Source organism: Neovison vison, chromosome 13, assembly GCF_020171115.1.
Source record: "Neovison vison isolate M4711 chromosome 13, ASM_NN_V1, whole genome shotgun sequence".
Taxonomy (NCBI): domain Eukaryota; kingdom Metazoa; phylum Chordata; class Mammalia; order Carnivora; family Mustelidae; genus Neogale; species Neogale vison.
Window position 1 is genome coordinate 36,495,762 of NC_058103.1, and position 12,946 is coordinate 36,508,707.

Consider the following 12,946-nt stretch of genomic DNA (forward strand, 5'->3'; position numbering starts at 1 on the left):
TGCCTCTCAAATTCCTCATATCAGAGAGATCATTTGATAATTGTCTTTCTCTGATTGACTTATTTCGTTCAGCCTAATACCCTCTAGTTCCAGCCACATCATTGCAAATGGCAAGATTTCATTTCTTTTGAGGGCTGCATAGTATTCCATCGTGTGTGTGTGTGTGTGTGTGTGTGTGTACCACATCTTCTTTATCCTTTCATCTGTTGATGGACATCTAGGTTCTTTCCATAGTTTAGCTACTGTGGACATTGCTACTATAAACACTGGGGTGCACATGCCCCTTTGGATCGCTACATTTGTATCTTTGGGGTAAATACCCAGTAGTGTGATTGCTGGGTCATTGGGTAGCTCTATTTTCAACATTTTGAGGAACCTCCATGCTGTTTTCCAGAGTGGCTGCACCAGCTTGCATTCCCACCAACAGTGTAGGAGGGTTCCCCTTTCTTCATATCTTTGCTAACACCTGTCATTTCCCGACTTGTTAATTTTAGCCATTCTGACTGGTGTGAGGTGACATCTCATTGTGGTTTTGATTTGTGTTTCCCTGATGCCAAGTCATGTTGGTGCTCCTATTTTTGACTAACACCCTTGACTGGGTGAAATCTTATCAACACATTCCCTCATACTCTTTCACTACTGAGTGGTAGTAGAAGGTGAATAAAAATAGTGTGTGCCTTCAAGGAGCTTAAGATCTAGTTCTACCTCTACTTTATAGAAGAATGATTCAATGGAGTTCTATTCTAATAAGGAGGATGAAGTTTGTAAATAATTGTAGGGGTGTTAAGAGTAAGAAGAGTGGTAAGGCATAGAACACCAACCACTTTACGATGCACTTTGCATCTTCCTTATAGACATGACTGGTCTTCTGTAGGAAAATAGCCAATTAGAGTGGGATGATGGATTGGGGCAGTAGAGTGCAATGCATTGGCTGTTAGAAGGGTGTGACTTGTTTCACAGGCTGGGGGGACAGAGGGGTGATCAGAGCTGGTTTTCAGAAGGTTAGTCTGGGGGTACCTGGGTGGTGCAGATATTTAAGCTTCTGTCTCTTGGTTTCAGCTCAGGTCGTGATCTTGGGGTCATGGGATCAAGCCCTCTGTTGGGCTCTGCCTCCGACTCCATGCTCAGTGTAGGTCTTGGGCTTCTCTCTCCCTCTGTACCCCCCCACCCCCACTCCCCAAGTGTGCCACACACACTCTCTCTCAGATGAGTAAATCTTAAAAAATAAAAAGAGAAGAATGTTATTCTGGAAACTCTGTGGACCTGAAAAAGGAGCTCACAAGAGACCAGGCATGGTGAGGGCCTATTACAGATGCACAGGCAAGAAGTAATGAGAGCTTGCTTAGATGATGGCAAAAGACAGACCACGAGGAAAATGCACTGTGGAGAAAAAAAAGTGTGCGCTAGTGATTAAAGGTAATTGGATGCAGTGGAGAAGTCAAAGTGAAGTGTGTTGCACTTTGTCATTAACAAATAGGAAATTAGGATTGGTTTGGGGGAGAAAAATGATTGATTTTTACCTTGGATTTGTATTGTCTACTGCTGTGTAGCAAATCATAGAATTGAGCAGCTTAAATAACAAACATAATATCTCATGCACATTTTTTGAGGGTCAGGAATCCAGGAGTAGCTTAGCCGGAAGGTTCTGGCTTTGCTCCTCTCATGAGGTTGCAGTCATCTGAAGGCTTGACTGGGACTGGAAGATCTGTTTCCAAAATACCTCACTCATAGAGCTGTTGGCTAGAGTTCCTTGCTGGCTATTGGCAGGAGGCCTCCATAAGGCTCGTTTGTCCTCACAGTACAGCAGCTAATTTCCCCTGGAGTGAGTGACCCAAGGGAGCAAGCCAGGAAAGGGCTGTCGTGCCTTCTATGACCTCGTCATGGAAGCCACATACCCTAATTTATTCATTCAAAATGAGTTCTAAATTTAGCGCACACTCAAGGGGAGATCAGACTCCACCTTTTGAAGGGAAGAATGTTGAAGAATTTGTGGACATAGTTCAAAATCACCATAGGTATACTGTTTGGAGGACAAATTAAAATGAGCGCTCAAATGAAAATGTCAGGAGAAAGTGATCAGGATTAGAGAGCCCAGTTGCCGACATGTGGAAGTAGCTGACAGCCGGAGCTAAAAATCTCAAACATGGAGAACTTCTCAAGACAAGCTTCTTTACTTAAGGAACTTTCTCAACCAGTCTAGTTATTAATGGTCATTCTTCCTTTTCCCAGATTATATTATATTTTCTAGATTATATTATTCTAAATTTTTTTAAAGGTTTCTATTTATAATTTCTTGTGTTATTTTGTGTCTTTGCTCCAAAGGTTCTTACAAAAAAATCTTAAACTTACAGAAGAGTTGAAAGACTGGTATAACGAATGTCCATATGCCCACCATCTAGATTCAGTCGTTGTTAACATTTTTACTTGTTGTAACTATCCAGTTTATCCATCCAAGTATTTTTTGTCTGAACTACTTATTGGGTGGCATACTTTGGAAAGAAGAGTTTGCCCTCAACCATGGCATAAACTACAGAACCTCTCAAAAATGCAGGGTACAGACTTAATTCTTTTCCCTTAATTGCTAATTCTGAGTGAGAAACTGATGTATCATTTGCAATGGGAGCCAATGGTTTGTTTCTGTTTTTTTCTCTCCTTTTCTTTTAAAAATATCACTGTGGACTCCATCCAAAGGTAACACCTGTAAAATCTGTATATAATGCCAGACATCCGTGGAGGCTGTGCCATTTTGCACTCCTACCATCAGTTTCAGAGAGAGTCTGTTTTTCCATAGCCTCGCCTGGAAAGTCTCTCTCTCTGTCTCTCTCTCTCTGTCTCTCTCTCTTTTTTTAAAGATTTTATTTATTTATCACAAGAGATCACAAGTAGACAGGCAGGCTGAGAGAGAGGAGGAAGCAGGCTCCCTTTGGAGCAGAGAGCCTGATGTGGGGCTTGATCCCAGGACCCTGGGATCATGACCTGAGCCGAAGGCAGAGGCTTTAACCCACCGAGCCACCCAGGCGCCCCAGGAAAGTCTCTTGTTAAACATTTGAATTTTTGCCAAACACAAGAAAATGGTATTTTGGTATAGTTTTAAATTTTGTGAGTGAGGTTAATCATCTTTGTGTTTTAAGAGTTGTTTTGTCTTTTTCTGTGTTCTATGTCTTTTGCCTAATTAAAGAATTAATGTCCACAAGAGCCAAACTATGGAAAGAGCCTAGATGTCCATCAACAGATGAATGGATAAAGAAGATGTGGTGTGTATACGTATACACACACACGATGGAATATTATGCAGCCATCAAAAACCCATGAAATCTTGCCACTTATAATGACATGGATGGAACCTAGAGGGTATTAGGCTAAGTGAAATAAGTCAATCAGAGAAAGACAATTATATGATCTCACTGATATGAAGAATTTGAGAAATAAAACAGAGAATCATAGGGGAAGAGGGAGGGAATGAAACAAGATGAAACCAGAGAGGGATACAAACCATAAGAGACTCTTAATTTCAGGAAACAAACTGAAGGTTGCTGGAGGGGACAGGGGTGGGAAGGGTGGGGTGACTGGGTTATGGACATTGGGGAGGATATGTGCTATGGTGAGTGCTGTGAATTGTGTAAGATTGATGAATTACAGACCTGTACCCCTGAAGCAATACATTGTATGCTAATAAAAAAAGTCAATGTCATGAAAAATTTAAAAAATTATTATTATTATTTTTATTCATTGTCAGAGAGAACACATAAGCTGGAGGAGCAGCAGAGAGAGGGAGAAGCAGACTGCGCACTGAGCAAGGAGCCTGATGCGGGACTTGATCCCAGGACCTGAACCAAAGGCAGACACCTAAGCGACTGAGTCACCCAGGTATCCCTATCTAAAGAATTTGTTAAAATCTTTTTTCACTTTAAGAGTTCTAAATACTAGGACAATTAGCTCCTTGTTTCTCATAGAAATTGAGAGTATTTTTGCCCCAATTTGTCATTTGTCTTTTTTTGACTTTGCTTATGGTGTTTTAATGATGTGCAAAGATTTCCTTTTCTGTTCTGAATTTATTGGTCATCTGTTAATTGGATAGATGGGGATTTTAAGCATTAGTTAGGTTTTTCTCCCACACACAAGATATAAAGTTTATCTGTGCTTGCTTCTAGGACTTGTGCAGTCTCCTCTCTCTCCCTCACATGCCCCCTTCCCTCCCTCTCCTTCCTCCTTCCATTTTTCTCTTAACATTTGGATCTCTGAACCCTTTGGAGTTTATTCTGGCATAGGTTCTTTTCCCAGTGGCTGTTCTCCTGTCCAGTGTTTTCTCTATGATTTGAGATGTCACCTTTATCATATGCCAAATTTTCAAAAACTTTTGAGTTCTTGAATTTTCTATTTTGGATTTTCTATTCTGTTAGGTAGCTGTCTGGTCCCATCAGGAGATAGAAACTGCAGTCGGTTCAATAAGGGAGTTTTAATGTAAAGAATAACTATGAGGCACCTGGGTGGCTCAGTCATTTAAGACTGATCCCAGGGTTCTGGGATCAAGTCCCACGCAGGGGGTCCCTGCTCAGTGGGGAGCCTGCTTCTCTCCCTCCCTCTGTTCATGCTTTCTCCCCCTCCTACCCCGCCAAAGAAATATAAAAATCTTAAAAAAAAAAAAAAACTATAAGAAATTAAGTATAGGGCGCCTGGGTGGCTCAGTGGGTTAAGCCGCTGCCTTCGGCTCAGGTCATGATCTCAGGGTCCTGGGATCGAGTCCCGCATCGGGCTCTCTGCTAAGCAGGGAGCCTGCTTCCTCCTCTCTCTCTGCCTGCCTCTCTGTCAAAAAAAAAAAAGAAAAAAGAAATTAAGTATAGGGGCTCCTGGGTGGCTCAGTGGGTTAAGCCGCTGCCTTTGGCTCGGGTCATGATCTCAGGGTCCTGGGATCGAGCCCCACATTGGGCTCTCTGCCCAGCGGGGAGCCTGCTTTCTCCCCTCTCTCTCTGCCTGCCTCTCTGCCTACTTGTGATCTTTGTCAAATAAATAAATAAAATCTTTAAAAAAAAAAAAAAGAAAAGAAATTAAGTATAATATATAAGTAAACTATAAATGGCACCCTAGGGCTGAGGGAGAGCACCCAAGGAAGGACAAACTTGGACGGGGTTCAGAAAGGTGGATGGGCCACTAACCAGCAGAGATTTTGCTAGTTTAGCCAGGCCAGAGCTGGTCTAGGGTTGTTGGACAGGCAACAGGACAGCCTCCAGGGTGCAAGAGAGACCAGGCAATCAGCAACTGGCAGCGTGGTTGTGCCCGGGGAGTCCCGGTGCCTGCAGGAGGGGGAGGCAGGGGACAGAAGGCCTTCACAGTGTGCAGGTAGCACGCAGTGAAGAGATTTGTACAAGGAACAACTTCTTTGTGACTCTTGGGGCCACAGTCCTGACAGGTGGCTATGTAAGGTTATCCCCACATGGACGCTGCAAGGTTGCAGAGAGACATTGTTTTGGACCCGTGGTGGGGGCCAGACTCCACTGGTTGTTCTCAGCCCCCGCACTGGGGACCTCTGCGGGCGCCAGAAATTACAGCTGCCTTTTCCTCCTTTTGGTGTCCCTGCAGCGCCCTCTACTGAGAATGCTTAGTATTGCGCTCACTTTAACCAGGTAAAGCAATTCCAGCGCTTAATATAGGTTTCATATTAAAGGGTGCATTGAAGGCTGAGAAGCAATAAATAGATAAAGGATGTGGGAACGTTGACCTGTCTGTTCCTTGTGTTTTATTACTGGTGACTCGTCATGTATTTGTATATCTTTTAATGTTGTCTCTGCTCACCGACCTGCTCTTTCAGTGTTTTCTTGGTTATTCTTGTTTATTTTTCTGTAAGAACTTTAAAATAAGCTTCTCTAGTTCCAGAAGAGGGGGAAAAAAATCCCTTGGCATTTTAATATCATCCTGAATTTTTTAATTTTTAAAAGTATAATAAATTCTTGTGGTTAAAAAAATTCTTGAAGGTAACAACAACAAAAGCTATAAAGAAGTGAATAAAGTAGCGGATGAGAGTTTCATGCCTCCCGTTCACAATCCCTGAGGTTAATGCTTTTGAGTCTGTCTTTTCAGGATGTGTTTCTAAGCTCTGTGTGTGTGTGTGTGTGTGTGTGTAAATAATAAATATGTTTGGACCTTTTGAATAGTCAGGCCTGTAGCTGTAACTTAGAAATGTCTTTTGTTTTTCTCTACAGCCAGCATACATGCCCATGAGTCTTTGAGAACAGTACAATGTCCCTTTGTGCCTCTCCTCACAAAGAATTTCCTCAGCTGTTACCTATTCAAGACATGGATATCAAGAACTCACCATCTAGCCTTAACTCTCCAGCTTCCTACAACTGCAGTCAATCTGTCCTACCCCTGGAGCATGGCCCCATATATATACCTTCCTCCTATGTTGAGAGCCGCCATGAATATTCCACCATGACGTTCTACAGCCCTGCTGTGATGAATTACAGCATTCCCAGCAGTGCCAGTAACTCAGAAGGTGGACCCGGTCGACAGACCACAAGCCCGAATGTGCTGTGGCCAACTCCTGGACACCTCTCTCCCTTAGCAATCCATTGCCAGTCATCACTTCTGTATGCAGAACCTCAAAAGAGTCCTTGGTGCGAAGCAAGATCACTAGAACCCACCTTACCTGTAAACAGGTAAATTCAGTCTTCATTCCGAATTGTATGTCAGGGGCATTATTCAAATCCCTTTATGAGTTGGAAGAAAGCTATGCATTATTCAAAGTCTTTATTCATCACATAGATTACTTAGAGCACCCAACACATAGGATATTCTGAATTCTAGAATATCTATTCTGATATTCTATTCCTCGTTAAAAAGTAAGCTTGTAGATCTGGGTTGTAGGGAGAATTCACTATCATGACTAGACATTAAAGATTGAACTTAAATCCCTTTTCTCTTGATAAAGTGATGTGGGTTTGAAAAAGAAATGTTTACTTTCAAGTTAGGTCCTTTTTGTGGTGAAATCACAATTTAGCATTCATGGCACATTGTCCAGGATAAAAGCAATGGTGGTAGTTGGTAGTGGTGGTTACTTAAATGAAATATACTGGACACATGAAGCCTGGAAAGACAGACAGTAATTGCCATAAACTTTTTAGCAGTGCACTAAAATAATGTCTGCTAAAGATTGATGGGAAACTAATTGCAGACTTTAGTTGAAATTTCATTAAGTTCAAAACGGTATTTGTACCTTTAAAAGCAAGGGAACATGATGGTTATTTCCATTCAGTTTATAATGTATTTAATGATAATTACAGTTATGGTGGGAAGAGTTTGGGTAGAGAAAAAGATGAGAAGTAGATAAATTTCTAAAACGACCGAAATATTAAGTCCATGCATTTGGATATTGAAATTTGTTACTTTCAAATGCTGTTGTAATACTTTGAGAAAGCCATATTACACAGTAATTTTTTTCTTTTAAAAACTTTATTGGTAAAAGAGAATATAAACTTTGTATATACCTTTTTTAAATTACTGTTTTTTACCCAGCCTAAAAGGGAAGATCATTTGTTTCTGGGCATGAACTCTAATCAGAGTTCTGCTAATACTAGGATAAATTAACCCATGGTATAATTATGTTCATTTATAAATCAATCATACTTTGAACATTTCCTTTCCCAAAGAAGCGTGGTCTTGAAAAATTAGGAACTGACCGTGTGGACCTTTGGTGTCTGCCAGTGCTGCCTTGATGGGTTCTCCTTTCCTTTATGGGAACCATTGCCCTTCTCCCCAGGACTGAGCACCTGCTTCCATTAAAACCTTCTAAGGACAGGCATGTGTCCACTTTTATCCTCTCTCTTCTCCTTCCTCTTTCTCTTTTTCTTCTCCCTGCCCTTCCCTGCCCTTAGCTGCCCTTCCTCTGTCTCTCTAAACCAGAATATAGTATTCACTTCAATAAAACTTAAGAGTCCACTTGTTACTCCTCATAAAATTATTTTCATTCTAGACCTTCATCTTACACTGCAGAATGAAAGATTTTGTTGCCCCAATTAAATGGGAACTCTGAAGGGCTATTTAGCAACACTTGGGAATGACCGAGACTTGAAAATGGTTAGGTACATTTAGGCCCATCTGTGCAGTGTTGATGAATTCTAGCAACTACAGGAGGCTCCGGTACATCCTGCTCATGGTTCAGACCTGCAGGTGCGACTTGTCCTGGTCATTTACTCCGCTCAGAGATGTGCAACCTGGCGGCTACTACTAGCCGTCTGTGGTTACTAGTCTCATCCACGCTGCATGGATGGACATAGAACCACTTCCAGAACCACTTTCAAACATCAGTCATTCCCAACAGTGTGACTCTTCATAGATCTGATACCAGCAACAAAGGCTGTGCTTGACCGGGTTTCCTGGAATTTATTTATCTTGAGCCCTGGAGGGCAAAGAGGTAAATTTGGCAGTGTTCATGATACTTTTTTTTTTTTTTCCTAGAAAGTCCATCTTTTCTCTTAATGCTGTTTTACAATGAAAGTTTTCTTTGCCCCCAGAGAGACACTGAAAAGGAAAGTTAGTGGGAGCACTGGTGCCAGCCCTGTTACTAGTCCAAGTTCAAAGAGGGATGCTCACTTCTGTGCGGTCTGCAGCGATTACGCATCTGGATATCACTATGGAGTCTGGTCGTGTGAAGGATGTAAGGCCTTTTTTAAAAGAAGCATTCAAGGTACAAGAGTATTGTTAGTTTCTTTAGTTTTCTGCTTTTGCTTTCAAATAATTTTGTAGTGACCTGGCAGAAATTTCACCATTGGCCTTTTTGGTTCACAAAGTACTTGATGAGCAGTTCAGAGGACTGTGTGTGTTTGGGGATGGGGTGGATGATGGAGTGGATTATTTCAAGTGTAGAGCACCTTATTTTTATTTATTTTAAAAATATTTTTATTTTTTTATTTGATAGAGATCACAAGTAGGCAGAGAGGCAGGCAGAGAGAGAGGAAGGGAAGCAGGCTCTCTGCTGAGTGGAGAGCCTGATGCGGGGCTTGATCCCAGGACCTTGGGATCATGACCTGAGCTGAAGGCAGAGGCTTTAACCCACTAAGTCACCCAAGTGCCCCGAGCACCTTATTTTTATTATTATTACTTTTAGATTTTTTTATTTGAGAGAGAGAGAGAGAGAGAGAACACAAGCAGGCAGAGAGGCAGGCAGAGGCAGCGAGAGAAGCAGGCTCCCTGCCGAGCAAGGAGCCCGATGCGGGACTCGATCCCAGGACCCTGGGATCATGACCTGAGCCAAAGGCAGCGGCCTAACCAACTGAGCCACCTAGGCATCCCCTGAGCACCTTATTTTTAATTGTGGATCTCCACCCCAGAGCCCCAGAACTTGAATGGATCTCTTCCCACTATCACCCATCACTGTCTTCTTGGGAAAAGATGCCTAGTTACAACTCTTGCATATCTCTTACTGGTTTTTGATTTGTGGTTACCAGGTTGATATAAATTACTATATCCATAAGATGTTATATATTAAGTTTATGGTCTCTTAAATTTGAACTCATTCTTTACTCCTCCCCTACTTCCTTCCCCTGCTTATTTTAGATATGTGGTGTCATACTTTATATCCTTTTATTCTGTGAATCCCTTGACTGATTTTTTTTAAAGATTCTATTTATTTATCAGAGAGAGAGAGCACTAGTAAGAGAGAGAACAAGCAGGGGGACAGGGACAATCAAGCTTTGCGCCGAGCAAGGAGCCCAGTGTGGGTCTTGATGCCAGGACCCTGGGATCATGACCTGAGTTGAAGGCAGATGCTTAACCGACTGAGCCACCCAGGTGTTCCCCTTGACTGATTTTTATAGATACATTTAATTTTATTGCTCTTGTGCTGTCTACTTTTCTTATTACTGCTTATGGTCTTTCCACTCAAAGAGTCCCCTGTACCATTTCTTGTAGGGCTGGTTTAGTGTTCATGAATTCCTGTAACTTTTGTTTGTGTGGGAAACTCTATCTCTCTCTTTTTTCCCCTGAATGATAGCCTTGCTGGACAGAGTATTCTTGGCTGTAGGTTTTTTTCTTTCAGTACTCAGAGTGTGTCATGCCACTCTCTTCTGGCCTGCAAAGGTTCTGCTAAAAGATCATTTGACAAACTTACAGAATTTCACTTGTATGTAACCATTTTCTTTTCTATTGCTGCTTTTCAGATTCTCTTTATCGCTACTTTTTGCCATTTTAAGTATTATGTGTCTTGGTGTGGACGTCCTTGGGTTGATTTGTTAGGGGCTCTCTGTGCCTCCTGGATCTGCATTTCTATTTCCTTCCCCAGATTTGGGAAGTTTACAACTATTATTTCTTCAAATACATTTTCTGCTCCCCACCCCCGCTTCCCTCTCTTCTCCTTCTGGGACCCCTACAATGCAAATGTCATTATGCTTGATGGTGTTGCTTAGTTTGCTAAGTCTGTTTTCATTTTTCCCCCCCTCCTGTTCAGCTTGATTATTCTCCGTTACTCTGTCCTCCAGTTTGCTGATCTGTTCTTCTATTTCTTCTAGTGTACTATTTATTCCATCTAGTGCATTTTTGCCTTCAGTTATTGAGTTGCTCATCTCTGATTGGTTCTTTATTATGTTTTCTGTTTCTTTTTGAGGGGTTTCACTGAGGTTCTCCAGTCTTTTCTCCAGTCCAATCAGTATCTTTATGACCATTACTTTAAATTCTCTATTGGGTGGGGCACTTGGGTGGCTCAGTGGGTTAAGTGTCTGCCTTTGGCCCAGGTCATGATCCTGGAGTCGTGGGATCGAGCCCTGTGTCAGGCTTTCTGCTCCACAGGGAGACTTCTTCTCCCTCTGACCCTCTCATGCTCTCTCTTCTCATGCTCTCTCTCTCTCACCCTCAGGTAAATAAATAAAATCTTTAAAAATAAATAAGTAACATTCCTTATAGAGAATTTCTTACCTGTTTTGTTTAGGTCTCATGCTGTCATTTTGTCCTATTCTTTCTTTTGGAACATGTTCCTCTGACTCCTTACTTTGTCTAGCTCTCTGTGTCTCTTTCTATGTGTTAGGAAAGTCAGCTACGTCTCCTGCTCTTGTAAATAGTGGCCTTATGAGGAAGAGGCTCTCTCAGGCTCTGCAGTGTAATGTCTCCTGTTCACCAGACCTGGACTTCAGGGGTGTCGCCTATGTATGTTGTGTGCACACTACTGTAGTGGCTGAGCTGCTTGTGACTTTAGTCCAGTTGTTTGCAGTGGTTCTCTTTGCCTTTTGTGGGCAGGATTTGGTCCCTGCATTGCTAATGGACCAATCTGGAGCCACCTGGGGCTTGAGTAGAGTTAGATCAGGGAGCTAAACAGACCTATGGCGTGCAGGGGAGGGAAAGGGCACCCACCAGCTCCTTTGTTCCTGGAAAAGTCTGCCAATGATCCCTCTGCCTCCAGCACATACCCTGAGATTAGTAAAGAAATTTCCCTCCCATATACCCTAGGCATTTTTCAAACTGCTGCTTCTATGCTGTATCTCCATGGGGCTGTTTGCTGTACTCTCTTTAAGGGCAGAAACTCTGTTTCCTTTTGCTTTCCCAGCTCTCTCAGAGCCAAGCCTGCTGATTTTGAAAGTTCTACCTGTTAAGCCCTATTCATTGTAAAAACTCATAAAATTACCCCCGCCTCTGGTTTTCAAAGCCAAATGTTATGGGATTTCTTCTCACCTGGGTGAGTTCCCCATACTTGGGGTACCTGGTGTGATAGTCTGTTTCTCTCTCCTCTCCAAGCCTGCAGGTCCCTCCCTCCCATGGACAGTTCCATAGGTCTGTCCCCATGGTCTGTTTGGCTCCCAACTACCTTTTCACCCTTCCTACCCTCTTTGGCATGGCCTCTTCTCTATATTTATCTGTGGAGAGTCTGTTCTGCCAGTCTTTAGGTCATAATCTGGGTTATTTACACTAATGTGTTATTACCTAGTTGTATTATCTAGTTGTATTCATGGGAAGAGGTGAGCTTAAGATCTTCCTATTCTGCCATCTTCCGCAGAAGTCCCTAGTTATAATGCTTACAAAGATAAAGCTTGGGGGAAAATTTGCTTGTTAGGAATTACAAAGATTGTTTCTCCCTTTGACTTATGTTTAATATTTGGCATGTGTAAGAGTGATGACGGCGGGATGGTTCCTGATAGAAACCAGAGGGTGTTAACAGTTAAGAGTTACCTTCCTGGAGACCCTGAAATTCACCCTGTATAGATAACCACTTATTTTTCCAGGATCTTCCACTTAGTAGCTCTATGACTTTACCTCCTAGCCTGTTTGCTCTTCTGTGAAATGGAAATACTTACAGAATTGTTCTAAAGGTGGAACGGGAGTGACTGGATGGCTCACTTGGTTGAGTGTCTGACTCTTGATTTTGGCTCAGGTCAAGATCTCAGGGTTGTAGGTTTGAGCCCTGTGTCAGGCTCCATGCTCAGTGGGGAGTCTGCTTGAGCTTGTCTTTCTCCCTCTCCCCATATTCACACGCACACTTTCTCTAAATAAATAGGTAAAATAAATGGGTAAATAAATAAGCAACTTTTTATTTTTATTTTTTAAAGAGTTTTTGTGAAAATATTTAGTCATTTATAAACATCATGCAAATTTAAGATATTCTAGCTTTTCTTCTAACTCTTCTGTACCAACATCTTTTCTTTTTTCTTTGTATTTTTCTTCTAATCCTAATCACATTGACACCACCTTCTCTAAAATCTTCATAGTTTGGTGGATCAGGGCGTTCTGCTATTTCCAAACTTAATTTTATTAAAAGAAAAAAAAAATCACAGATAAAGGAAGCCTATGTCATCAAATATTATTAAAACATAAGTTGTATGGTTTGCTTATTTGAAATTTATACACAAAACTTTTCATTCTGAATTTAATATATTTAGTGCTTTAATATTTTTACTTATGATAATTGTAGTAGTAAACTATAAGGCTAGGCTTACTCTCCTGCTATTATGTAGTGAGAACAATTCAGAGT

General features: G+C 41.7%; 1 protein-coding gene across 1 annotated transcript in view; it reads left to right on the top strand.

Annotated features, from left to right (window-relative positions):
* Window positions 1-3,826: 3,826 nt before the first annotated feature.
* The window catches only part of ESR2 (estrogen receptor 2), a 54,827-nt gene continuing 45,707 nt past the window's right edge, over window positions 3,827-12,946 (top strand). The window contains exons 1-3 of the mRNA XM_044230459.1: window positions 3,827-3,867; window positions 6,198-6,653; window positions 8,508-8,680. Of these exons, the coding sequence (XP_044086394.1) occupies window positions 6,235-6,653; window positions 8,508-8,680 (592 nt within the window). The 5' untranslated portion in view covers window positions 3,827-3,867; window positions 6,198-6,234. The remainder of the gene's footprint in view (window positions 3,868-6,197; window positions 6,654-8,507; window positions 8,681-12,946) is intronic.